This window comes from Peromyscus maniculatus, chromosome X, assembly GCF_049852395.1.
Source record: "Peromyscus maniculatus bairdii isolate BWxNUB_F1_BW_parent chromosome X, HU_Pman_BW_mat_3.1, whole genome shotgun sequence".
Classification (NCBI taxonomy): Eukaryota; Metazoa; Chordata; class Mammalia; order Rodentia; family Cricetidae; genus Peromyscus; species Peromyscus maniculatus.
Window position 1 is genome coordinate 32,037,719 of NC_134875.1, and position 27,509 is coordinate 32,065,227.

At 38.2% G+C, this 27,509-nt stretch overlaps 1 protein-coding gene across 1 annotated transcript in view; it reads left to right on the plus strand.

Moving 5' to 3' along the window:
- Positions 1-25,289, plus strand: part of Tenm1 (teneurin transmembrane protein 1) — an 827,344-nt gene extending 802,055 nt beyond the window's left edge. Inside the window, exons 31-35 of the mRNA XM_006981543.4 lie at positions 8,108-8,404; positions 14,482-14,869; positions 15,745-16,965; positions 17,505-17,647; positions 19,972-25,289. Coding sequence (XP_006981605.1) covers positions 8,108-8,404; positions 14,482-14,869; positions 15,745-16,965; positions 17,505-17,647; positions 19,972-20,730 — 2,808 coding nt within the window. The 3' untranslated portion in view covers positions 20,731-25,289. The remainder of the gene's footprint in view (positions 1-8,107; positions 8,405-14,481; positions 14,870-15,744; positions 16,966-17,504; positions 17,648-19,971) is intronic.
- Positions 25,290-27,509: the final 2,220 nt, after the last annotated feature.

A 27,509-nucleotide genomic window follows, 5' to 3' on the forward strand; every position in this document is an offset into this window, starting at 1 on the left:
GCAAGGGGCCAGCTGATGACAATGTTCTCTTTTTCTAACTAAATATGCAGTGACCCATTTGTAAGTATACCTGGAAAGAACAGGGGTCCCTGGTGCTCTCCAGTACCAGAGTGTCATAACTGAATCATTTGTTTCTCCTGTTGAAGCTGCTGCTCCAGAACATGAGCAGGTGGGCTTACAAGAGAAGTGGAGACTGTACTTTACATAGTCACAGGACGGAGACACCCTTGCCATGCTGTGAGCAATGGAACGCCCCTGAAAAGCCACTCTCACAATCTGTAAATGTGTGCGGGCAGCAGATCTGGCCCAGGCACGGAGTGACAGGTCCATTTAAAGGTCCATTTGGTAAAATGGTAGACATCACATCTTCCAACCCCTACCTATTATAGCCCCAGACTATCTAGCTGGAAAGAAAATCAGGAGAAACACACCCTTTTTTTTTTTTAAGATGAAAATCAGAATTCTTTTCCTCCAATGATCAGTGGTGATATTTTCCCCTATGCACACAAAGTCAAGGTAAGAGAAGCTTGTGGGGAAACATGATATCGTGCGCAGCCTACGCAGGCCAGGGATCTGTTAGCTCTGCCATCCTTCACAGGCACCATAAAGTGAAATAAATCACATTAATATCCTGAAATTTCATTTATTTTTAAAAAAAATCTATTTCCCCTAACTTCAGTTGTGTCTGAATCATCTTCCTCATAAAGTGCTTTTGCATCCAACCCATGTATCTTCTCATCTGCTGTATCAATCTGTCCCCATAAATGCATTTCCCTGGACAATAGAGGAATTAGAGTACAGATAACAATAGAGCCAATTGTCAAAGAATTGGACATTCACCAAAAGCAAACTGCTTTAGGAGCTACAACCAGATTGCACCTAGCTGTGTCTGTGGATAATCATGTCATATGAGACTTATCCCAGTATTGGATCCCAGAGTTCTTTATAAGATTTCATAGAGTGAGCAACAAAATCCTGGAACCAAAGCCTCCTTTGTTTTCTTTAGAAAAAAATAAATAATGGAAACAGCAATTAAAACCAAACATAAAATCCAATAGAATGATTATATATTGACAAACAAAAAGAAGCAAAGACTAACACCCTCACAGGTGATGTTTACTCTATTTAAAGATAACTGAAAGGGGTAGACATTGTGCGTGTGTGTGTGTGTGTGTGTGTGTGTGTGTGTGTGTGTGCGCGCGTGTGTGGTGAGTGTATATTGTGGTTTGTTTGCTTGTGCATGTACATGTAGTGATGAGAGATCAGTCTCTGGTGTTATTCTCAGAAGTCATCTACCTTGTTTTTGAGGCAGAGTCTCTCACTGGGACCCAGAGTGCACCAATTTGGCTAGGCTTGCTAGATAGCCAGCAGAAGAAAACAACTTCTCTCCATTTCCCCAGCCCTAAGATTGTAGGTGCACACTACTTTTACAGGGGTGCTAGGGATCAAACATATGTCCTCATGCTTTTGCAGCAGGCAATTTACTATCTCCTAGCCTCCAAAATATGGTTTTTAAACACAACATGTGAATATTCATATGTGTTCTAAAATCTCAAAGGGGAGAAAACTCTTGCTAAAACACTGGGTCCCAAGCTGGCAAATGGTAGAAAATTGGAGACTAAGCCAAAAGCATAGTAGAATTCACTTCTGTCCTCAGAAAGGGCCTGGTGGAGCCATCAGCTACAGGGTTACAGTTCTCATTTCTCACTGGTTTAACTTCTTTCTCACCAGGTTTGGTGGAGACACTCATTTTCCGAAAAGTTATGTAAGGAGCTGCTTAGAGATATATTAACCCACTTTAAAAATGCACCTGCAGTCCTCTGTGTTTTTATCCCCCAACTCCAAGGAGAAACCTGAAGACAAGAAATTTCAGGCAGCAGGACTGATGGATAGTACTGTGTTTTGGAATGAGGGCTTTCCTGGAGTGTTCAAATCATAAAAACTACTGCTTCTTGGTCTTGAAATCGCTATATTAAAATAATTAGAATGAAAGTATTGTTTCATGTCATGTATGACTATTATACAAGCATTAATGAAATGCTAAAACTTTTTAATATGTGTTAGAAGACTACACAGATGAACTAATCAACAAGAAAGTCCTTAAATAAGAACAAGTCAATATAGAGTAAAATGGATACAGTTTAAACGATATGGTTAAGTTCAGGTGAGAAGAATAAGCGAGATTGTGAGAAAAGTACTGGTATGCCATGATTTCGCAATTTCCCATCTCTAAATGAGGCATAGGCACTGTGCAATCTCTTTTAGTAGTAGTAATATTACCATTAACCATAATGACAATAGCATTTGAGGGGCCCTTTCTAGGTATATCTCCATATATTAACTTCTTCACTATTCACAACATCTCATCAGGTCAGGGTTTGGTTATTTCCATTTTACAGATATGAAACAGAGCTTGCGTAGTTACTAAGTGGTGGTCTCAGGATTTGAAACCAGGAAGGCTGGCTCCATGTATGTGAGCATCTCCTAAGTTCTCTTCCAGCACTAAGACTTTGTGGAATGGCAAGACAAAGAGAGTATCTTGGGAACCAAAATGAAAAAAAAAGAAAAAAGAAAGAAAGAAAAAGGGAATTGTAAATGGCTATCCTGGCTATGCTGGTACTAACACTGAAGACATGCTCTTTCATTTATAGGCAACTCTAAAAGGAAAGCAGACCTAGGGAACCTTTTGATTGTTAAACTGGAGATATGAAATAAAACATAAAATCTGTTGAATTAATGTACTGATTGATCTTTAAGAGTCCAATATTAATCACCTCAAACCTAGTGAGAGTAGAATAGTGTGTGCTACTTTAAAAATCAGCTGTGAATTTTCTGCCCACTCCTGTGACTTCATAAAAATGCAATGCGGTACACTTTCCCAGCGTTGATGCTGTTTGGCCTGTCTCTTATTCACCTTCTGTCTTCAGCAAAATTTAGCAGGTAATTAGGTTGTATTATGACCTGAAATGCTAGTCTCCTTGACAGCCTTCTCCTCCTTATAGAGGGAAGAAAAATCAACTGCCATGATTGTAGCTCTGGTGTGTGTGTGTGTGTGTGTGTGTGTGTGTGTGTGTGTGTGTGTGTGTGTGTGTGTGATGAGTTAAAACAGATTTCCTTTTGTGTAGAGGACAGCTATTAAATATCTCCACTTGTCCATACATCAGTCTAGTATAGCATTATCCTACTATCTGAATCAGTTGTATATGGAGGGTGGGGGGAAGGTTTTCTCTTAACTAATTAAAACACAAACTCTTAAGAAGCAAAGGACAGTTGCTTCTGGAGCCCCTCCTCCTGCCGTTCCACCCACCCATGCCCTTCTTAGGCACTTTCCGTTCTGCTGGCAGTGCCATGCACCACTCACCAGAGTGTGTTCTCCCTTCTTTCATCTCTGGCTCAACTGCAAATAAAAAGCAAGCCTCCTCTTCTTAGTATAGTTGGGAAAAGAAAGCCCTGATGGAGACCAGGGGAAACATATGCATATTTTCCTGTATAAAATTAAGCATGCCCATCTTTCTTACCACAAAATACTACTCAACAGTGGCCAAATTCAAAGGTCTCAGTCAGTGTTCAACTGTCCAAAAGGTGTCCTTTATAACTTGGGGCTATGCTTGCCCTCTCTTTTCCAAGAGAGTGATCAGTATAGATTGTTTGGAAATACATTAGAAATAAGAATCATTGGCCCATGCTTAGATCAAGAGCTGTTGTCATAGAGAAGAGCAAGCATGTGTATGAATATGGATTGTTCCAACCTTACCCATGACCTGAGCAGTCAGTGGCATTCAGCCTAGTTCAGATGCCCACCTTAGAGGCTGGCAGCATGTAGGTACCTCACAGCTTTCTTGTATGTGGTTTCTATGGACCATGAGTAGGGGAAACCTATGGCATCTTTTTTCCCTCATCCCTTTCAGCCCTTGCTGAACTTTATTTTAACTTCCAAACTCAACTTCGAAACTAGTGTTTCAGGAGCATGGCTATAGCAGCATTGGAATATCGGGGTGCACTATTCTGAAACAGAGCACTGTTGCAGAAGTCCCAGTAAACACGGAAAAGGTATTAGACAGAGTCATCCCCCAATTGACTTAATGGTGAATTTTCAACATTGATCATTACTTGTGGAGTTACGACGACTTGATTAAGAAATGTGTTCTTGAGTAGTAAGCTTCATCGCTCAAACAAATAAAGCCACAAATTTAGTTGAACTGAAGCTCGTTTGTTACTTTGGCTCTTTAACTATCATTATAACATAAATTGTAATAGTTACAACTATCTCTGGGAGTACAAGCATATTTTGCAGCTGTTGTAAATAAACGGTATTACAGTTGAAGATATGTGTCTATAAAACCACAGGAAAGGTAGTTGAAGAAACAACACCTGGTTTCCTGTAGACTTCCAAGCCCTGAGTATCACAAGACAGGGACTATGTGCTTTTAGGTGGTCAGAGCAGGCTAGTATATATTTTTGCAATACAACACTGCACACATTTACTGCAGACAGTTTAAAAAAACTCAAGTCCCAAATCTACCCCTATAGTAGTTTAATTATACCTACCCTCTGAAACGAAGAAAACGTCTACAAAATAATTTGAGTATTACAAAATAATTTGGTCTTCTGGATAGAATTCATGGCATGTAGCATATGGGTCCTTTTTTGCAGAAGTTTAAAATTAAGGGCAAATATTATTACCCTTGACTAAGAGATGATGAAACTGAGACCAAAGCAGGTTTTCAAAAACCAACTTCCACATTCTGGTAGAAAAAATGGCAAATATCATGAACAAATGATCCATGGAAGATGTACAAGTGGTCAATAATTTTTTTAAAAAGTTCAACCTCATGGCCATTACTAAGGATAGAATGAGATTGGCTCTATTCATCAAGTGGGATATGAATTTTGTACAGTCTTGTGCACAATCCAGTAATCTCTCAGATCACATCTGGAGTCTTTTAATACATTCTTTTTATTCGATACAAAATTTTACTTATAAAGACCTACGTTGTAGAAATATTTATTTGTGAAATTGTTCAACAAGGCATAAGGCACAAGAGAAAATGAAACAAGAATGCTAATTTCCAACTATTTATCATGTAGTAAAATATTATGCAACCATTAAAAGCCATATTTCAAGAATATATATTAATGTGGGAATGGTGTCAATAAAACATTGGTGGAAAAAGGAGGACACAAGGCTAACCACTATCCTAATAATATATATAAATGTATGAAAAACTATGACCCCCAGAGAAAGATAAATGGGAAGAAATGCAGTAAAGTATTGATGGAAATTCTCCTATCATGATTTCCCCTATACATTTCTATATTTTCCAATGGAGGGAAACTTTGAAAACCAAATTCTCCCTTTATACTCAGGGAATATGGATGGAGCTGATAATTTTTGAGAAACAAAGTATATCATATTACTGAGAAAGGAAGACAAGATTCTGATATAAGAGTGGGCACTTTGTAGTCATCCAGGCCACTAAGATAAAAAAGTCTATCTGAAATTGAAACTTTTATTCTTGAGAACCCATAGAAATTTCATGTTTGGGTGCCAATTGGGTGTGGTAGCCAACTAAGATTATATCCCAGTGTCTCTGTATGTGTTTATAAAATTTTTGTGGGAGGCTGGAGAGATGACTCAGAGGTTAAGAGCACTGGCTGTTCTTCCTGAGGACCTGAGTACAATTCCCAGCAACCACATGGTAGCTCACAACCATCTGTAATGAGATCTGGTGCCCTCTTCTGGTGTGTAGGCAGAATACTGTATACATAATAAATAAATGTTTTTAAAAATTTTTGTGGGGGCATAATTCATAAATTTCAGGTAAAGAGATTCTTGACCACCAAAGTTAAATGTTAACATAGGGCTGAACAGATGGCTCAATGATTAAGAAAACATACTCCTCTTGCAGAGGACCTGAGATCATTTCTCAACGCTCAACTGGTGACTCATAACCATCTAGAACTCTCAGGCACTCAGGTAGTTCACATTCATACACACAAAGTTTAGTTGAATGAACTAATGGATCAGTTTAGTCTGACTGTATTTAATAGAATCAACTTCTTTTTTTTTTTTTTTTTTTTGGTTTTTTCGAGACAGGGTTTCTCTGTGTAGCTTTGCGCCTTTCCTGGAGCTCACTTGGTAGCCCAGGCTGGCCTCGAACTCACAGAGATCCGCCTGGCTCTGCCTCCCGAGTGCTGGGATTAAAGGCGTGCGCCACCACGCCCGGCTAAAGATTTATTTATTTATTACATATACAGTATTCTGCCTGCATGTGTCCCTGCAGGCCAGAAGAGGGATCTCATTACAGATGGTTGTGAGCCACCATGTGGTTGCTGGGAATTGAACTCAGGACCTCTGGAAGAACAGCCAGTGCTCTTAACCACTGAGCCATCTCTTCAGCCCAGAATCAACTTCTAATGAAGAATTCTTGTTGTTTTATTTTTATTTTTACTCATATCTCATTAACCTGTAATTTAACATTCTGTATGGGCCCGTGCTGACAATTCTTGCCCATACAAAGGTTTTACACCAAGCTGGAATGCCTTTGGCATTTGACATATGGGCCTATTCACAGGCCTAAATAAAATGATAAAAGTGATCATCGTATTATGTGTTTTTAAAATAGTGATTACTGATGTTTTACAGTTTCCTAAGAGCCTGTATATGTGAACTCACTTACATTTTAGCAAAACTCTGTTATATGAAGTGATAATATCACTCCCATTTCACAGATAGTAAAATTAAGAGTCAGGCAGGAAAAACTGACTGTTATATAGACCTGTAACTGAATCTCCTGACTCGCATTCGTTCTTTCTTATACTTCTCAAACTCCTTCCCTTTTTGTTCTTACCTTCAATTCTCCCAGACACACTTGGACCTTCTCCACCCAAATCATAGCATTTCCCCTGAAAGTTGGATGAAGAGTGCATATGACTCTAGCATTTTTCAACTTCATATGGTAAACTAGATCAAAATAAAGTTATATTTATAATGAAACAAAAGACCTACTAAAACTCAAAGTTAATCACACAAAACTAAAATTAAGTCCGTTTTAAAAGCTCTTCCCCAAGTTCTACCCACCCTTCTTTGAAAGTTCCCCTTTTCTTCATGGACTAAACTCTCTTAATGATTAAAACCAAGAGCGACTTTCTTCTGGAACACACACACACACAAAGTTTCAGTGCTTGGTTTTCTGAGTGATTGTGCCATAATCAGCAAGTCATAGCAGAAGTTGTGTGGGTCTGCCAAGCACTGACATTCCTGGATGAAAAGTGGAGATGTGGGTCACTTGTCCAGATGCTTTGAAAAGCCACCAAGTCATTTTGCTTAGTTTGAATTGGTTTAGTAAGTCATTTCATTATCTGGATCTCTCAGGTGTACCTAGCTGGATTTCATCAAAGCCAAGCACCACTGAGTGTTGTCACTGATAAAGTTCTAGTCAGGGTCCCTTGAATGGAGTTCACTCTGAGTCAACTGTAAGGTTTCTGCAGAGAATACTAGGAAATGCCTATGACCAGAACTAAGCCAAACTGTAGTTGTTTTTGAACTTGAATCCAAATTTATCTTTCTTTAACTGGTAAAGCAGTACTATACTTGCTATCAATGCCACCATGTTTACCTGCAAGCCTCACTGGGAAATGTGGTTGTTTGTGGTTCCCTCACTAGACATTCGGAGTTCCCTTTACAATGTGAAGTTTACCAGATAAACATGAAAATCCAAAGCAGCAAACCCTTCCTAAGTCTAACGGAACCCATTGTGTTCTTTTTGGCTGAATTGTTAACTCCGGATTTTCTAGCCACTTGATTAGTTACAAAATGTGAAACAAGCCAGGAAATCCCATTCGAACTCATATCTAACTCACAGAAAATAAGATTATGCCATTATTGAAAACTGTGGTTGAAGAAAGACAATCATGAGCCATATGATGAGGGCCAAGATTATATCAGGTACTTTCCCAGATAATAAAACATCCAGAACTGTACACTCTGGTGAGGAACCAAAGATAACCGTGAGGAATCTGAGATGAGGGAGTCTTCAGAATTGTGAATGCCCTAGATTAAGAATCAAGGCAGTACATAAACTGTATTTCATCTTCCTTTTTGTAGGCCCATAACAGAAACCTACTCTCCATTGATTTTGATCATATGACCCGCACGGGAAAGATCTACGATGACCATCGAAAATTTACCCTTCGCATTCTTTATGACCAAACTGGGAGACCTATTCTGTGGTCTCCTGTAAGCAGATATAATGAAGTGAACATCACATATTCACCTTCAGGGTTAGTCACATTTATTCAAAGAGGAACCTGGAATGAAAAGATGGAATATGACCAGAGTGGAAAAATAATCTCAAGAACTTGGGCTGATGGGAAAATTTGGAGCTATACCTACTTAGAAAAAGTAAGTATGTGGAAGTGTAAATGAATAAGAATATTGAAAGTGACCCTAAGTAACCAACTTTATGAGGACCTACAGGAGAAAAGTCTGTGTTCTCATTGTATAAATAACAAAAATCCACCGTGAACCTGTAAGGATGGGCTGTTTTTCAAATGAAAACATCCCCATCCCAACCCTCTGCCAAGTACTTTTTCAAACTGAAGTCAGGATAATGGCTTAGCTTTCTACTCATTTGAGCATATTTGTTCATCCCCTTGAAAAGGTATCTGTATTATTAGGGAAGCTCATACCGAGAGAAAATAGCTAGTAAATTCCAACACTGTGTTAATGTATCTCGGCTCTGGTAAAAAGGCCTCTTACTTAACAAATAAGGATTTTTTTTTTGCCTAGCCAGGGAAATTTTCACTGTACACATTTGAAGACTAGTTCTCAAAAGTAATTAGCCTGAGGGAACAGTGGCAGAAAGTACTAATTGGTAATGGTCTTTTGTGTGTGCTAAGCCTCCAACAGCATCCATAATGGGAGCCTGTGCCCTCTGTCTAGAATAAAAGGATTATAATCCCACCACAGGAACCATTGGTGAAACATTAGCCCCTACACAGCAGAATGGTTTCTATTCAGATCATTAACAGTAGACAATAAGAACAATTAACCTTGATCTGCCATTGTCATGTCTGATCTCCTCCTAAGAAGTCTTTTCTTCCAAATGAAGTCATTTCAACTGAACTTGTCATTCCTGAATTCATTCCTAGGAAAATTAAAGAACACTTTCCCCAGAAAAACTCAAAGGTAATCGGTTGCAAGGTTACCCACAGGATCTCTTAGAGGGAAGCTCGAGAGCTTACGGCACACATGACAGAAAGGGAACAATTTAGGAGCTTCTGATACAACTCTCAAAGTTTCGCTCCATGCCGGTGTACAGCCAGTTTACTACTTCCCAGAGTCAGTTGCTCAAGAACTTCCCATGTCAGGAATACCTAAGAGACAAAGCAAGGTTTGCTTGGGTGCAAAAGTAAGAGGTAGTCCTCTGATATATCCCCCGACCCCCGGGTCCTTCCCTTCTGGGAAAGCTTCTGGAATGTGTAATCTGTATCCTACACAGGGGAAATTTGCATCTCATGGAGCTGATCTTTCTTCTTTTGAATTTCAACAAAGAATGACTTGGAAAATCCTGTGGCTTAGGTCTACAGTGTCTAATGCATTCAAACATTAATTGAATCCAAGTATTTGGTAGCATCTATACACATTAAAAATGTTTCAGAAGGTATTTGCTGATAACTTTGCTATATATGCCAGTGACTTAACAGATTTCCTTCCACAGCTCCTCCATGTGACTTGAGAAGTAGCCAACAGTCCTTAGGGGCATTATAGGGGGTTATTAGCCTCCAGAGCACCAGAGTGTGACAATCTGAGCTAATTGCCTGAAGACAGTAACATCTAGGCCTCCTAAGATTCTTCCTGTGATGCTGTCTATATAATAACAAAAGCATCTATTGAAAACTTAAAATTCAACCCCACATGCAGTTTTCTCTGATACCAGTGAGGAGATGTGGCCTCTCTTTTTCAAAATAACTGTTTATTTCATCCAATTTACTTCTGGAATCACATAAAACAAACTTTATATCAGTTCTCTTTCTTTTTTTTTTTTTTTTTTTTTTTTTTTTTTGGTTTTTTCGAGACAGGGTTTCTCTGTGTAGCTTTGCGCCTTTCCTGGAGCTCACTTGGTAGCCCAGGCTGGCCTCGAACTCACAGAGATCCGCCTGGCTCTGCCTCCCGAGTGCTGGGATTAAAGGCGTGCGCCACCACGCCCGGCATCAGTTCTCTTTCTATAAAATAAAATATTTAGTGGGCAACAGTTCTTCCAACAAAACAACAACAACAAAAATGCAGCATGGGAGTAGGTACCTGTATGCCTATCCCTACTGAGGTAGAGGCAAAGAGAATCACAAATTCAAGGCCCCTGTGACCCTTTCTCAAAAACCAACAAAAAGGGAACAAAAAAACCCACCGGATGTAAGTGGTGTGTTCCTCGTCTAGAATAATATGTTAAGAGAACTTCAATGACTTGGAATTGTTTACTGAGCAGTGAAACAAGCCTTTTAGCTATTGTGCCTTTATTTCCTGTGTAACTTATTCTTGAAATAGAAGGATCACCACTTGTTTAAGCAATCCTATTGTACAAAAGTCCAAACCTACAAAATACACAATTACGGAATGGTTTCTTACTTACAAAATGGTAGCATTCCTAAGACTTCTAATCATATCATCTATATGATTGCCATAATTTCCTAATTCATTCTGAAATTGATTTTAGTATATTATTATCACCAGTGATAAACAACTAATTCTTGCCAGGCTGACACCATGATATATATTGAAAATCAGCATCATACTTTTTTTTTACCTTAGCATGCAATGATTTTGTAAAAAAAAATAGTTTGGCTTTCTCTAGAGTAGGTGAAAGTTAAACATATCATTTTGTACTCATTAGGAGAAAAATAATTATTTGGCTAATGGATGTGGTTGCTTAAATAGTCTCTTCTCTATTAAGAAAATAAATTATTATTTCTTAGTTTTTCTGTATGTAGTCATTAATTTTCTGCCTAGATTTATGACACATCTCTAAGTTAATTATATTTTGAAGACCTGTGCAGCTAAGTTTGTATTATATATAATGTAAATCTTTCAGTTTCTTAAAAATCACTATTACAAGCTCCATTTTAAATGCACTTAAATATATTTTATAATCATTTAATAAGATGGTTTAGTTTTACACATTACACAAAATTGCCTATTTGGGGTTGTTTTCAACGGCTCACTGCAGAGACAGCATGCAATCTTTGGCTTGCGTTCCCAGGTAGCCCCACACTGCCATCTGGTGGTCATGTGAATACTATACCTTTTCAAATTTCTACTTTCATTTTAGTCTTTTCCAATTAAGTATACAGCCATGATTGTTCTCTTTTATTTTCCTTCACAAAGATTTCTTTTACAGTATAATAATCTATTAAAAGAACACAAGCTTCCCAGTCTATTTTTCGGACTAATAAGGACTGGCTTTTTATTCGGCAGTAGCACAGTGGACATTGGATAGACTCATAAGCATTGTTTTGGAACAAACTGATAATAATACCAACCCAGAGTGAAAAAGCAGCCAAATAGGGCTAAGTGGTATTGTGACAACAAAACAATTGCATTCAGGAGATTTCTAATCATGTCTTCCACGTTTTTTTGCCATTAGCAGGAAGTTTTAAAGCAGACTTGTGGGCGGGGGTAGGAGGCTTTGGAAGCAGCTGAGAGTCAGCACGATAGAGGCACAGGGTTCACGCACTGGTTCGCTACAGACTAGAGGAAGCAAACAGATGAAAGAATACAATAGCAACACAGTGTAAATTTTTGGCAAAGCTAGTACAGTGACTGGAATAGGCAGGGTGGTACTGGATAATGTGTGGCAGCCATATGGTGATTGTCCCTGGCCCACACCACAAGTGACAGATGTCATTTGTTCTTGGCAAACTGACAGGAAAGGGTGGAAAGGAGCTGGAAAATCAGACTTTTGGAGTGGAAATAATACAAAGGTATTTTCACCAATTACTGCATCTACCCACCCACCTCAATGTTCTACCACCTGCTGTTCCATTCATAGGAACAATTCCTTCCGGTTCTATGGAGTTTTGCATTGATGGAGGAGAGCGGGCCTCTCTTCATGACCCCAGGGCTGCACAGGATTGTGCCTTTTATTCAGGAGGGTTTGCAGATCACAATGATAGAACTACAAGATGTGGCAAGCTGCAGGTGTTCCATTTGACAGGATTTGTGCATCTACTTCTGAATCTCTAGGCATAACATTGGTAGAAAAGGAATAACGACTAAATGAGCAAATAATCACTGACTTCATGGCATTGACATGGAAGTGCGGATCACTAATTCTCAGAATTAGTGTAAGAGGGATGTGCCATTGCATAACACACATGAAATGTTACATCATAATTCTGTCATTTTTTTTAAAATTCATGTTGCAGATGCTTAAGTAATTAACATTCATAATTATTTGTGTGCTTTGCATGTAGAAAATGAAAAGATGCCTATTGTTTTCACAACATAATGTTCAGAAGTTGAGCTTAATATTTTTGTTTGGTAAGGTAATTCTCGAGAGAGTTAAATGCCCTTAAAGAGTTATATTAGAGGGCCTGGGTGAATACTTTTTATTTTTATTAAAAGAAAAAGTTAAAGCACTGAGGATGTAGCATGGAAGTGTATACACTTTTGTATGAACATGCTTGCTACACCAGCATAAGGACTTAATTCAAATGCCCAGCACACACATCAAAAGCTAGGCATGCATAGCTTCCCATTCGCCTCTAACGCCAATGCTGTAGGGGACAGAGACAGGAGGGTTGTTGGGGCTTGCTGACCACCAGGATAGCTCCAGATTCATTGAAAGGCAATTTCTTTGGAGAATAGGAGAGAGTGTTATAGGATAGGGTACCCAATGTCCTTCTCTGGCCCATACAAGTGCATATACAGATGTATATGCCCACATACATACATGCACACACACCACACACAAACAAATGAAATAAATTCTCTCTTAAAATGAATTTTAATTGCCAGTGAATTAGAGTCTTCCTGAAAATAGTGCTTTTGTATGTTTTTATAAACTGATACTGATTTTTTATTCTGTGGTACTGGGGATTCAATTTACAACCTCATATGTGCTAGGCATGTACTCTTATCTGTGAGGTATATTCTCAATCTGTTAAAAATAATTTATTTGCCTTTAATCCCAGCACTTGGGAGGCACAGCCAGGTGGATCTCTGTGAGTTCGAGGCCAGCCTAGGCTACAAAGTGAGTTCCAGGAAAGGTGCAAAGCTACACAGAGAAACCCTGTCTTGAGAAAAATAATAATAATTTAATTTGAGTCAGAGTCTTTCTAAGTAGCTTAGGCTGACCTTAAACTCACTCTGTATCCCAGGTAAGGCTTGACCTTGTGACTTTCTGCCCTCTGCCTCCTGAGTAGTCTGGATTACAGGCTTGTGCCATCAGACCTGGCTTATGTTTCTATTTAAAATTATAACAATATCAACCAATATTTATTAACATTTATATTTATTATAGACAAGATATTATACTATGACAAATAAGTGATCATAAACTACAAGTCTATTGTGTGTTGGGGGGTTACATAACCAGAGAATTGTTCACTTTTAATGCCTCGCTCCCTTAATATTAAAACATGAATCAGATTGAAACATGAAGAATATATTACAAAGCATGTATAACAATATTCAGTGTTATCTTTTCAGGAAGACGTCAACTGTATGTAATCAATACATTTCGTGGCTCAAAGTTAATATCTGATATACTCTGTCCTCACTTTACCTCTGTCCAATCCTTCTCCACATAGAAGCAGCAGTGACCTTTCTAAAATATCAACCTCACTGTTTCTCCCACCTCCTCAAGTGTGTACTTCAACTTGCTTAAAACTTTACAATGGTTCCCCTATTCCAAATAGGCTTAAGTCCAAATGCCTCAAAAATTCACAGCATGTTCTAGATTCAGCTGCATTTTTACCATTCACTGTTACTACCCCCAAACCACACATGTTCTGGCCACACAGAATTCCTCTCATTCTATAAGAAAATGGCCATTTTCATAGGTTTCCTTAATACTCAGCCCCTCCTAACACTATACCCTTTGCCAGAAGTAATCTTTCCTTCTGCCTGATACATCTCCCTGTCTTTACCTGGCCAAGCTCTAGTCATCATTTATGTCTCAACTTGAATGTTCTGTCCCTAGGAAATTTGCTCTGGCCTCATAAGTCTGGGATAACTGCTCTACCTCCACTTTCCAGAAGTATTTTGTACATCTTGTGTCTTAATTCACTTCATGCTGTATTATAATTGCTTGGTTATTGCAAATATCATGAAGGTAGATAGCATTATTGTGTGCTACTGAATCCACCAAGATCTGCCACAGTCTCTGGTACATAGTAATTGATCAATAAATTTATGTTAAATGGCTAAACATGTATTTCTTTTAGTCTCTTCAATAGTATTTTGGTTTTGTCTCGTTTCAGTCGGTAATGCTTCTCTTACACAGTCAGCGGCGTTACATCTTTGAGTATGACCAATCAGATTGTCTGCTGTCAGTCACCATGCCTAGCATGGTGCGCCACAGCTTACAAACCATGCTTTCAGTGGGCTACTACCGTAACATCTACACTCCACCAGACAGCAGCACTTCTTTCATCCAAGACTACAGTCGAGATGGCCGACTTCTACAGACGCTGCATCTAGGGACTGGGCGCAGAGTTTTATATAAGTACACAAAGCAAGCAAGACTGTCTGAGATTCTCTATGACACCACTCAGGTCACACTGACATATGAAGAGTCTTCTGGGGTGATTAAGACAATACACCTGATGCATGATGGATTCATCTGCACAATCAGATACAGGCAAACAGGTTTGTTTTTATACATCATCAGCCATATTCTTTTATAATTTTTATGATCACATTCATAAAAAGAAATGTTAACCTCTGTGCTCATGTTTGACTGAACAAATTTCTGTTTACTTCTTATACTATCCTCCACTCTAAATTTAAAACATGTTATAGTCTACCTGAAAGCTGATTCCTTAATAGCATACAGCAAATCTCTCTCTCTCTCTCTCTCTCTCTCTCTCTCTCTCTCTCTCTCTCTCTCTCTCTCTCTCTCTCTCTCGGCTTTCAAAACAATTGCAACTTCAGTATTTATCTTATCCCTCTACTTGTTCATATACATCCCTGAATCTTCCCCAAGGTCTATGTACAAGACCTGAAGCTCAGGAACCAGCTCAAGGCCAGGGTAACCTCTATAAGCCACAGTTGATAACAAAAGTCAGAACTCTGGGATTAATTTCAGCCTTTGGATTCATAACATGCCCGAAGCCAGTTACTTAAATGTTGGACATTGTGAAAACCTGACCATCTGACTTTGTAGCAAAGGTTAAATAAAACGAACATATTTTGCCAGTGATGAGAGCAAGAAAACATGTGCATAATATCAGTCAGTTTTTTCCCTCTGGGCTACTAGATAGGTTATTACTTCAATAGTCCCTATAATTAAATTGTCCTGTAACTATGCTATACAATATTTTCCATGTCTAGTGACTAATATTATAAACACACACATAAACACACACACACACACTGATATGCGGAGGCATCAGACATTAGAGACAAATCTATAATATGATACAATTTTTGAATATAAAAGTATCAATACTTAATCAAAAAATATGTGATTGTTCCTGGTTTAACAGGTGGCTCTTTTCTCATTTTTATTTTGATTTTTACAGGACCACTTATTGGACGTCAGATTTTCCGATTCAGTGAGGAAGGTCTTGTAAATGCACGGTTTGACTACAGTTACAACAACTTCCGTGTCACCAGCATGCAAGCTGTGATCAATGAGACCCCTTTGCCCATAGATCTATACCGATATGTTGATGTTTCTGGTAGAACAGAACAGTTTGGAAAATTCAGTGTAATTAATTATGATTTAAATCAGGTTATTACCACTACAGTGATGAAGCACACCAAGATCTTCAGTGCCAATGGACAAGTCATTGAAGTCCAATATGAGATCCTAAAGGCAATTGCCTACTGGATGACTATTCAATATGATACCATGGGCCGGATGGTCATATGTGATATAAGGGTAGGAGTAGATGCCAATATCACGAGGTACTTCTATGAATACGATGCTGACGGGCAACTTCAAACTGTTTCTGTGAATGACAAAACCCAGTGGCGTTACAGTTATGATCTGAATGGAAACATCAACCTCTTAAGCCATGGGAATAGTGCTCGTCTCACGCCTCTCCGATATGACCTCCGAGACCGCATTACTAGACTAGGAGAAATTCAGTACAAAATGGATGAAGATGGTTTTCTGAGACAGAGAGGAAATGACATATTTGAGTATAATTCTAATGGTCTGCTGCAGAAAGCCTACAATAAGGTTTCTGGCTGGACTGTACAGTATTACTATGATGGGCTTGGGCGACGTGTTGCCAGTAAATCTAGCCTAGGACAACACCTCCAATTCTTTTATGCAGACCTTGCCAATCCTATAAGAGTCACTCATCTGTACAACCACACGAGCTCAGAGATTACATCTCTTTATTATGATCTCCAAGGTCACCTTATTGCCATGGAGTTAAGCAGTGGTGAAGAATATTATGTAGCCTGTGATAATACAGGCACTCCACTAGCTGTGTTCAGCAGTCGGGGTCAGGTCATAAAGGAGATTCTGTATACACCTTATGGTGACATCTACCACGATACTTACCCTGACTTTCAGGTCATAATTGGTTTTCATGGAGGACTCTATGATTTTCTTACTAAATTAGTGCATCTAGGGCAAAGGGATTATGATGTTGTTGCTGGCAGATGGACAACGCCTAATCATCACATATGGAAACAGTTGAACATTCTTCCTAAACCATTCAACCTCTACTCCTTTGAGAATAACTATCCAGTTGGCAAAATTCAAGATGTTGCAAAGTATACCACAGGTATTAAATTGACTACAATTAAGCTGAACTTGAACTAACTTAATGTTGGTCATCTTATTACATAATCTCAATGCCTTTGTTAGAGATGTTCCTTCTTTATACCGCATTTTCCAGAGTAAGAAAAGCATGTAACTTTTCATCAGATATAGTGCTTTTGCATCCTAGTTTATTATTATTTCCCTTTAAGCTGTTGCTATGCTTTATCCTTAGTAGCTTGCCAATGTATTCTCATAAAACAATCAGGATTAAATCAATCAGAAATAAATCCAGTTTCACAATCCATGTGATCTTAAAACCAGTACCATATTATGAGTTTCCCTACAGTAAACTGAGCCTATTCCTAGGATTGCCCACAGGCCAATAGATTTCCTTCCCCACATAGGGGAAAGGAAATTCTTTGAAAGCGAATCAAATGAGGGGAAGGTTACTTTACTTTCCCACTGTCTAAACATTTACAGTAGAAGCATATCTTTCAAGTTTGGAAATGCCTTTTGAATGTCTTTTTTTTCTTTTAAATTTTTAAATTTTGTGTCTCACAGACATTGGCAGTTGGTTGGAGCTATTTGGTTTCCAGTTACATAATGTACTGCCTGGATTCCCCAAACCAGAACTAGAAAACATGGAATTAACCTATGAGCTTCTTCAGCTTCAGACAAAAACTCAAGAGTGGGACCCTGGCAAGGTTAGTACAAATTTTAGCTAAAGAAAGAAAAAAACAGGAGAGCATCTAATAAAAAAATGATAGTCTATACTTTTGATTATTTCTTTGAGGAGCTTTTTTTAATGATTAATGAGGAGGCTTCCATAAGGAAAAGATCAGGAAAGTAGAGCTTTGAGAAAAGAAAAAACTGGTAGATTACTTGGTGACTGCTGCAATAGATACATAAGAAGAAAGAGGATTTGAACTTCTTAAGTTCAGAAATCAGCTAGCAACAGTAATGATGGATTCTATAGAGAGAAAAACTGTGTATTAAGATATGAAAGAGTCAGATTTCAAACTGTCAAATAATGTAGCTAGAGTTTTCCTGCTTTGCCCACAGTCAGGACAAATCTTTGTCACCCGCCAGTCCCACAGCCGCTCAGACCCAACCAAGTAAACACAGCGACTTATATTGCTTACAAACTGTATGGCCGTGGCAGGCTTCTTGCTAACTGTTCTTTTATCTTAAATTAATCCATTTCCATAAATCTATACCTTGCCACATGGCTGGTGGCTTACCGGCGTCTTCACATGCTGCTGGTCATGGCGGCGGCTGCAGTGTCTCTCTCTGCCTTCCTGTTCTTTTATTTCTCCTCTGTTAGTCCCGCCTATACTTCCTGCCTAGCCACGACCAATCAGGTTTTATTTATTGACCAATCAGAGCAACTTGACATACAGACCATCCCCCAGTACAGCCAAGTGCAGACCATCTCAGACACCTGCACTCAGGCCCATGGTCCTAATCATCCTCTATGCAAACCTCCTGGGTAACGCCACAAGGAACCCAAGAAGGGCTCCCACAGGACATACATTAACATCCCACAGCAAAATAATTTCAAGGATGATGCCTTAAAACATGAAAAATAACATAATAAAACTGTTTAGATAAAGGGAACCATATTCAGGCATAATAAGCAAAGATACTACATTTGGTAGGGATAAAGTCTTGAAAAACTATGAATGCTGAAACAAACAGGAGGAGGCAGGTGATTTCATGAAGACTGTGGGTATACGAACAGAAAGGAAAGGGAAGGAAGAAAAGAAAACTGAAAGTTGGGTAGGAAATGACATTTAGGTAAAAAATTATAGGGGAAAAAATCTAAATAGACATATATTGTAGAGTTATGTCTTTTATAAGCATATGTAATATATACATGTTTTTATAACTAAAAGCCATTTTTAAAAAGACTGTCAAAATGTTAAAAAAATTATTGAATACTAGGAGGGTTATTAGTCTTTTCTCTTTTTTCTTAGCAAGTCTAAAAGTTGCCCAAGTAATGAAAAATTTTAAGTATATGTAAAATGATCAGCATGTCTTTCATATTTTTCATAGTTTTTTCAGTTATTTATAAGGCCATGAATGACTGAAAGCATGAACTATGCCTTACACCCTTTTTCCAATCTCACTATGCTTAATGTATCACTCTACGTGCAGTAATAACATCGAGATGGTGTCAGTTAAATTGCTGAATGTAAGATCTGTGTTTTGAGCGAGCTAGCTAGCCTATTTAACTTTCCTTCTATGCCCCTCCCTCTAAGGGGCAAGGAATATCACAGAAGAAGGGACATGAAGAGCATAAGGAGCAGAGGTAGGAGGAACTGCAGCAGAAACAGTATATTAGGGACATGACAAGCAGTTACATTCACAAACTCTCAACAGCTCTGGTTGTCTACGCCAGACCAAGGCAAGATGAATCTGGTCAGTATTCCAGCATTAAAGTGGGGCTCACAAGGCCTCACTACTAGTTGAGAAATTATAGGCACTCAATGACTACCAGAGGAAAGGAAGTCAGTGATAGCCCTGTATCTTCATGCATCTGGGCAGCACCAATTGAACTAATTGGGCTCAGTAGGATATACAAATATAAGAGGATGTAAGTTGGGAATGTGATGTGGAGTGAAGTACCTGAAAGAAGTTGGAAGTGAGGAGTAAGGAATGGATTTGACCAAAATAAAATATATTCATGTTGAATGGGAAAATTTTGCAGAAATTGGTTGCCACAAGTACATGCTGAAAATAGTAAAACCAAAACACAAAGTTTCTTGTAGCTCTGAAATTGTGGGATACCATGTTTGAACGTATTTTCTTACACTCAACTAAAGCAAGATGCAAGACAACTGAGAAATTAGTACCTGTAAGCCTATCTTTGATGTAGATATTCCAGTTTGGACTTTTTTTTTAAATAATAACTAAGTGAAAACTTAGAGAAGGAATCACCCTTGCCAGCCTTTCCTTCCCAATAATCACCAGGCATACAACAGGTATCTAACCCTGGGCTGCATTTGCCCTGTGCCTTCTTTCCTAGATGATCCTGGGCATTCAGTGTGAGCTCCAGAAACAGCTCAGGAATTTCATTTCCTTGGATCAGCTTCCTATGACTCTTCAGTACAATGAGGGGAGGTGCCTTGAAGGAGGGAAACAGCCGAGGTTTGCTGCTGTCCCTTCTGTCTTTGGCAAAGGTATAAAATTTGCCATCAAGGAGGGCTTAGTAACAGCTGATATTATAGGAGTAGCCAATGAAGATAGCAGGCGCCTTGCTGCCATTCTCAACAATGCTCATTACCTGGAAAACCTGCATTTTACCATAGAAGGGAGGGACACTCACTACTTCATTAAGCTCGGGTCTCTGGAGGAAGACCTGGTGCTCATTGGTAACACTGGGGGGAGGCGGATTCTAGAGAATGGTGTCAATGTCACTGTGTCTCAGATGACTTCAGTGTTGAATGGGAGGACTAGACGGTTTGCAGATATTCAACTGCAGCACGGAGCTCTGTGCTTCAATATCCGGTATGGAACAACTGTCGAAGAGGAAAAGAACCACGTGTTGGAGATGGCCAGACAGCGTGCGGTGGCCCAGGCCTGGACTCAGGAGCAGAGGAGGCTACAGGAAGGGGAAGAAGGGATTCGGGCATGGACAGAGGGGGAAAAACAGCAGCTTTTGAGCACTGGGAGGGTGCAAGGGTATGATGGGTATTTTGTCTTGTCTGTTGAGCAGTATTTAGAACTTTCAGACAGTGCCAACAATATTCACTTTATGAGACAGAGCGAAATAGGCAGGAGGTAACAAAAGAAATCTCTGCCTTTGCGTCACCAAAGACTGCCTGTTTTTAAAACAAAATAAAATGGTTTATTGTATTGGTTTTCTAGATCAGAACTCTGTATATGTAAATATGGAGGAAAAACATATCCAACTGCCTTTCAATGTGACAGAAGATGGTATTTTAATATTGTTTGTTTAAACTCTTTAAGAAATGACGGAGATTTTTAGTTCTTGTGTGGCAGTATTCAAAAGAACACAAGCTGAACTCAAACAGCTCACACAAATGTTTTCAGAAAGCACCACTTTCGATTTGTTGAGCCATGCATATGTTCAACTACATAAAAAGAATCCAAGGCTCTCAATTTCTATTGTGACACCAAGTTTCACATCTAACTGTTGGCAGAATTTACAGGCTACTTGAAAATGTGGTGCAATAGTATCTGAACCTTGCATCTCAAAAGACTGCCAGCCCCTTCACATTGTCCAGATCTGTTAGAGGAAACTTAAAAGGAAATCTAAAATGTCTTCAAGCACCATCTCCTGGAGTCAGAAACTGTTTTCCCTCCTTCCCTGATTTTTCCTCCTTGCTTGTTAAAAAGTAAATGCCATGTTGTTGTGCTGTGTTTTGGCGTGTGGTGGCTGGCTTCGGTCTACCATGCCTTGCTGCAGGTGCGGTAAGCAGGCTGAAGAACCACTCTTTTGCTTGTGTGTACGTGATACCAAAGCAGCTGGTCAATGTGACCTCTCTCATACAACCTGTTTTGACTCAATTTTTTAGCCATTTGCCCAGCTGTATTGGCGTCATGTAAACATAGCTTTTATTAATCTGGGTAAGAATTTCTCGTTTATATATAGGGTGTGCTTTGGTCATAGTTTCACATTAGTAATCCAGTATTTATATACTAATCCAATGGTTTGTGCACATGAAAGATAATATACTAAAAAGTATCTGGTACAATAGAAGAGGTTTTAACAGGTGTACATGCCTGTGATGCTGATAAACATATTTAACTACTGCAGAAATTCCCAAGAGCCCAAATCTCAGAAACAATAGACCTTGTATTAAAGTGAAAAAGAGACAAAAGCCAACATAATAAGAGTTGCTGCCTCATCATTTCTTCCCACTTAGATTTTCATCTTTCAAATGGAAATTTTGTATTGAATCTCTCCCAGCCATAAGCAGAAAATTGAATTAAGTGAATCCTTTCCAACTTAAAGCATTTCAACTAATTATAGAAGGGCAGACTAGTTTTTTTTTTTTACCAACATAATTTATGTGGCTATTTTAGTTCTCTGTCTTTAATCCATTTATTTTTATTTAATCATCTATTCCACCTAGGAAAACAACTATTTTCAAGAGGGGTTGTTTTTTCCATAATTGCTCAAAATTTAGAGAAAGGTCAGGGTTAATGTTAATATCTGCTGCAGTTTCTCAATCTCTTATGAATCCTGCAGCTAAAGAAGTGACTTGGTGAGCTGAAAGATTTGTGCCCATTGACAAAGAGGCAGTTTATAAAATGCTGTGTAATTGCAAGTTGCCACAAATGAAAATTCATGACAGCACAATGTGCCCAGTAGAAAAGTCCCATGAGATAGCTTCTACCCTCACATCACCAGGTGAACATTCTCTATGTCTAGAGGAGAATCTATGATGGACTGTTCATTTAGATTCTTTCCAATATGGGCTTTGTGATGACAGTTTCATTGGAAATATGCAAAGTCAAAATCCAGGCTCATGTTAAGATTTTTTTTAAAGAATCTGACTCTCGTTATACAAAGAAGAATGAGGGAGAGGAAAAGGACCCCAGCAAATAGTAGAGGAGGGTGTATTAAAATATTTCATTGTTAAAACCTTCAGGTTCAGCTCATCACATACTTATACATGCACTGAGGATGAAGGGAGGAAGAAAGAGAGAATTCATAATGAACTCATCATTTATCTTTGTAATTGGACGCACATCAGCTCAAGATATTGCTAATCCAGATTAAAATCCCAGTGTAGGATTTTTCCTGAATCAGGCTTGTGTCATCAGTGCAGTATTTCTTCACAATGAAATTCTGAAAAGTTTCACAAACTTGTTGAAAATTTGAATACCTCCACACCAACCTAAAAATAGACCTTAAGTTTCTAGAACCTCGGATGTTCTTTTAAGTCAATGGGACAATAATTTGTTAACTGTATATAAAAGTGCATTCTTAAATGTGGTGTATTTTTATCAGTAACCCAATGTGTCAATATTGGAGTCTATTTTGCTTCTATTTTAAGTGATTGCACTCTTTTGCAACTCACTAATGATGTATCATTTTCAAACTGTTTTAAATAACCATTAGAAACAAATATTTGGAGATATTCCTTCATAGTAATTACCTTGAACTGTGCGATTCTAGTTTGTAATACGTATTTAGTTAGTTTGTGCCTTTGGTTACCTAAAGTTATATTTGTATTATATTCAGGAAATGCACTTTTTATCACTTATAGCTGTGGTTTTAATACTGCCTTGAACTATTAATGTTCTCTTTACAACTCCTAAAGTTTTGAGGAGGAAAAGAAAAACCAAAAGGTTAGCCCTAAAAAGTCGCAAATCTAAGAGAAACATTTTGGCATTTCTTAATAAGAACAAGGAAATATTAAGTATATTGCTTCCTGTTAGCAGAATAGAAAGGATGCTTTCACTGAGTTTTAGTTCTGAAGTTTAAAGGAAAGAACAATTCATTTGTGTTTTCTGATGACAGTGCAGCTTTGAAGAGAAAATACGTGCAATTTCTCACATACAAAAGACAGGTGGTTCACACAACACAGCTACACATACCACTCAAGTAAGTTAAAGTGAGAAAATAGTATTTGGATGCTCCTGTGAGGAACATTCTGGGAGGGATGCAGGAAATACTCTGTGACTGCTTCTTTTTCTTAGGCCCATTTCATTTGTGCTTTTTGGTTTTAATTTGTTTTACTGTTACACTACAGTCTAGGGATCCAAATGAGCTGAAAAGTTCTAAGTTTAAGAGATTTTTAAATACATCTATTTTTAGTTGTCATTCTAATCATTATTGATTGGAAGCACGATTCTGGAAAGAAAAAACAATAAAGCTCAATTCATTCTTTCAGCAAAACACTTGTCATAGAAATAAGTATATGTTTTATTTTTAACCCAAAAAAATAATGTATAAAATAAGTGTGTCGTTTATTATCAATTCATCTAGGAGATCTATAATATATAGACTGCATATACAAAATATAATATATACAACATATCCAAATATATGGAAAATTGATGATGTATAATTTGGAATTCATATGCTACCTACACAGAGAGATTTAAAATTCCATTATAATTTCAATTAGGTTTTTAGTTTTCATTACTATTGACACAGTTTCAGGCATCCCATCACTTACTTCTGCATTTTCTTTCTTTCTTTCCCGCTAGACCTGTTCCCACAGTAACTTTACCTGAGAGTCCAGGCAAAGTTTTTGCATTTCTGCAGATTTGTGTTAAGAGCAATTTAGTTCAATTGCAGTGAAAGCAGAAGTAGAATAATCAAGTATTTAAAGAAAAATTGGAGTGAATGGAGTGTATTATATCTTGTAGGGAAACATATGCCTACAGATTCAATGCACCGTTCTTGTTTTCTTGGAGGAACTCATATACATAGCTGACCTGACTAATACTTCAGATCTCAGACTGCTCTTCCACAGCCTTCTGTAAGGTCCTTTATTAAGCAAAGAAAACAAAAAACAAAAAAAAAGAGCAAAAGAACAAATAAACAAAAAAAAAAGCAAAACAAATAAAAAAAAAAAAGCAGAAACAATTCAACCACAAAACCGTGACTTATTTCAGTGTGTCCTTCATGTGAAAGCTGTTAAGGACCAAATATACTACTGTGTGTAAGAAGAAATTGCTTCCTAAACAGTAATTGAACATACTTAGAGTTAAACTTGCTGTGGATTTTGTCTTGGCAGTTGTCATCTTACATTATTTGTCAAAGGAAATGTGTTTGGCAGTTAAAAATCTTTCCTTAGATTTAGTGGTGGACTTTAACCTCTTAAATAAATGTTAGTATATCAGATTGTGTCCTTGAAAAATATTTTACGTGTATGAATCATGACAGTGTCTAAATCTTTACTGTTCTTCTGGCAAAAGCATCAGTAAGAAAAAGGGTGAAAAGGAGAAGTACAGCCTTTATGTCAGAAAAGTATTCTTTTTAGCTGCTTACTTTCTCATGAAAAGTAAAGATGTTTACAGTGTATGCCAAGATTTTCAGTTTCTATGTAACAACAGTTAGAGGTTCTAATCATACTGAAAATTGTGTTCTAATGGCCTGAGCCATGTTGCTAAGAAACAATAGGTTCCAATTTTGTATTCCTGCGCTCCTGTGCTGAAAAGTGACTGGATACTGTACAGGTACATGTTCTCTGGCTGCAGGTCAATTGTCTTTTGCATTTTGCTCTGGCTTTCAAGCCAGAAGCATGCGTTTTTCTACAAGAACATCAACAACGTGCTGTAAATATTTAAAGTTAAACAGTATGTGTCAATATTTGAAAGAAAAGTACTTTGAATATTTCATTTTTAAAAAATAAAATTGCAAATGACCGTTGTGTCCCATTTTATTCATGCGCCAAACTGCATCCCCAACTCAGTCTGGTCAACTGAGATAGGAAAAGTGGCTCCTTGGCAGGGAACACTAAGAGCACATTATTTTTGAAAATGTAGGTGCAGAAATCAAAAAGGCACTAATTCTAGGCAGAAGTCTCTTCATTTTTATTTCTCATACAAATAGGATCTATGACACAAATGACCACCTAATAAACAAAGAAGAATGGCTTCAGTGAATTCAAATGCCTCCAGGTTATGACTTCTTAAAAGGCTTGCTCTGTCTTCTTGGTGCCTTCGTCAGCAATAAAGAAAAATTCAATTGAATAAATACCTGGTGATGGAGAGCTAGAAGAGCAGGGTGTCTAAATGCATTGCCAAAAGGATGTTTGGACGGAGGAGAGGCAGTCATGACCGACGATAAAAAGAAACAACAGCTCCACATAGGCCCTACACCACAAGCTATGACAATTAGCGTTTGTCACTTATTTCTCCCACAAAGACATTTCTAAATGACACTACAACATCTGGCCACTAAGTCTTCAAATATTTGACTTGATACTAATGGTATCCATCTACTGCATAAGACTCCTTACTGAAATTTGACATTTGCAGCACTTCAGAATGCCCTGCCACTTTTTCTACTAATTGTATATGATCTATCACTGGCATATAAGACATAAGACATATACGCACACATATAGAAATATATATATATATATTACATATACATATATAGGACATCATATGTACAATACATACTATAAGCAAGAGAGAGTACAGTGAAACCACCAAACTGGACCATTCCATAGGTGGAAATGAAGGTTTATTTGGGAAAATTCAAAGCTGCCATAGCTGTCAGAGAGAATAGCAAAGGGCAGAGAAAGCCCTCCAGGTGGGTGTTGCGGCAGGAGGGAGCCTGTAAACCAGGACAGCCTAGAAGTTAGAATAGTGGCTTCGGAGGTTTGTGGACCCAAAGATCGGGGTTGGGGAGGGGGGTGCATAGAAATTAGATACACCATTGCCAGAGGTAGTCAGCTGTAAGAGCAAATAAGGAAAATAGTGGGTCTTTCAGACAAACAGCCACTTTACTAGTTTCTGAGGAATGCTGATTTTAGGCTTTTGTTTCTCTGCCATCAATCCTTCTGTTTACCCAGTCATCAATCCTTCTGTTTATCCAGCCTGAGCTGAGCCTAGACTGTCATTTAGACATTGATAGTGCCACAGCCATTTGGGGCCCACTTTGGACCTAACATACACATGTACAGAAAAATTACTTAGAAAGTAGAAGATACCCTTGTCTCAACACATACCATCAATACAAAAGAGGGAATTTATTAGTTTCTCCTGTGGATTTTTTTTAATTGTGCATTCTACCTGACTCTTGTATTTAACAAAAAAAAATGCCAACAGTCCCTACTTTAACAGAAGCATTATAGGAAATAAGAACTTTGCCTGTATTCCTTCACTGATCACCTTGACTTTTAATATTTGAATATGTATGCAAATATTTTGTACTGTTGCTACCTTAAAATCATGTAATTCTAGTACTTCCATAACCCAGTGAGATGAATAAGATTGAATTATTCCTACTTGGTAAGTGCTGCAAAAGTATCAGATTGACTTAACTAAGGTCACATGGACTCTTGTGAGTGGCCAAAATGCAAAGAAAATACAGGTCTCATGAATTTCTGCTTTAATTCCAATGCCAAATGTGGCATCACCACGTAACTTCTTGTGAGAAGGCAAATGAATTTCAGGGGTGGGAGAGGAGCTTGGGGGGGGCGGGGGTTCTGTGTGTTTTCAACGGGCTCTATCCATCCCGTTTGTCGCCTTTGTTACATCAAAACATGTCCTTTTAAAAAGCAAGAGAAGAGCAAATGAGGGGCAAGAACACAAATGAAGGGAAGCGTTGCTGCACAAGCAGGAGGTTCTGGATTTGACCCTACAACACACACAGCACAAAACAGCCGGGACCTTAAGGCACAGCCCACCCTCGAGACTAGGTGGGCAACACACACTGGACTAGATGCAGAAAGAGAAAAGGATGAAAAAACTCTCAAAGGTGGCTAGGAAAGAATGGGAGAGTGGAAAGGCTGGTTATGGAAGGAGGTGGAGAAGGAAGGAGGAATATGTTCAAAATACATTAAATGAAATCCTCAAAGAATTCATAAAAATACTGGGTTGTTTGTTTTGTTTTGTTCTATATTTTTT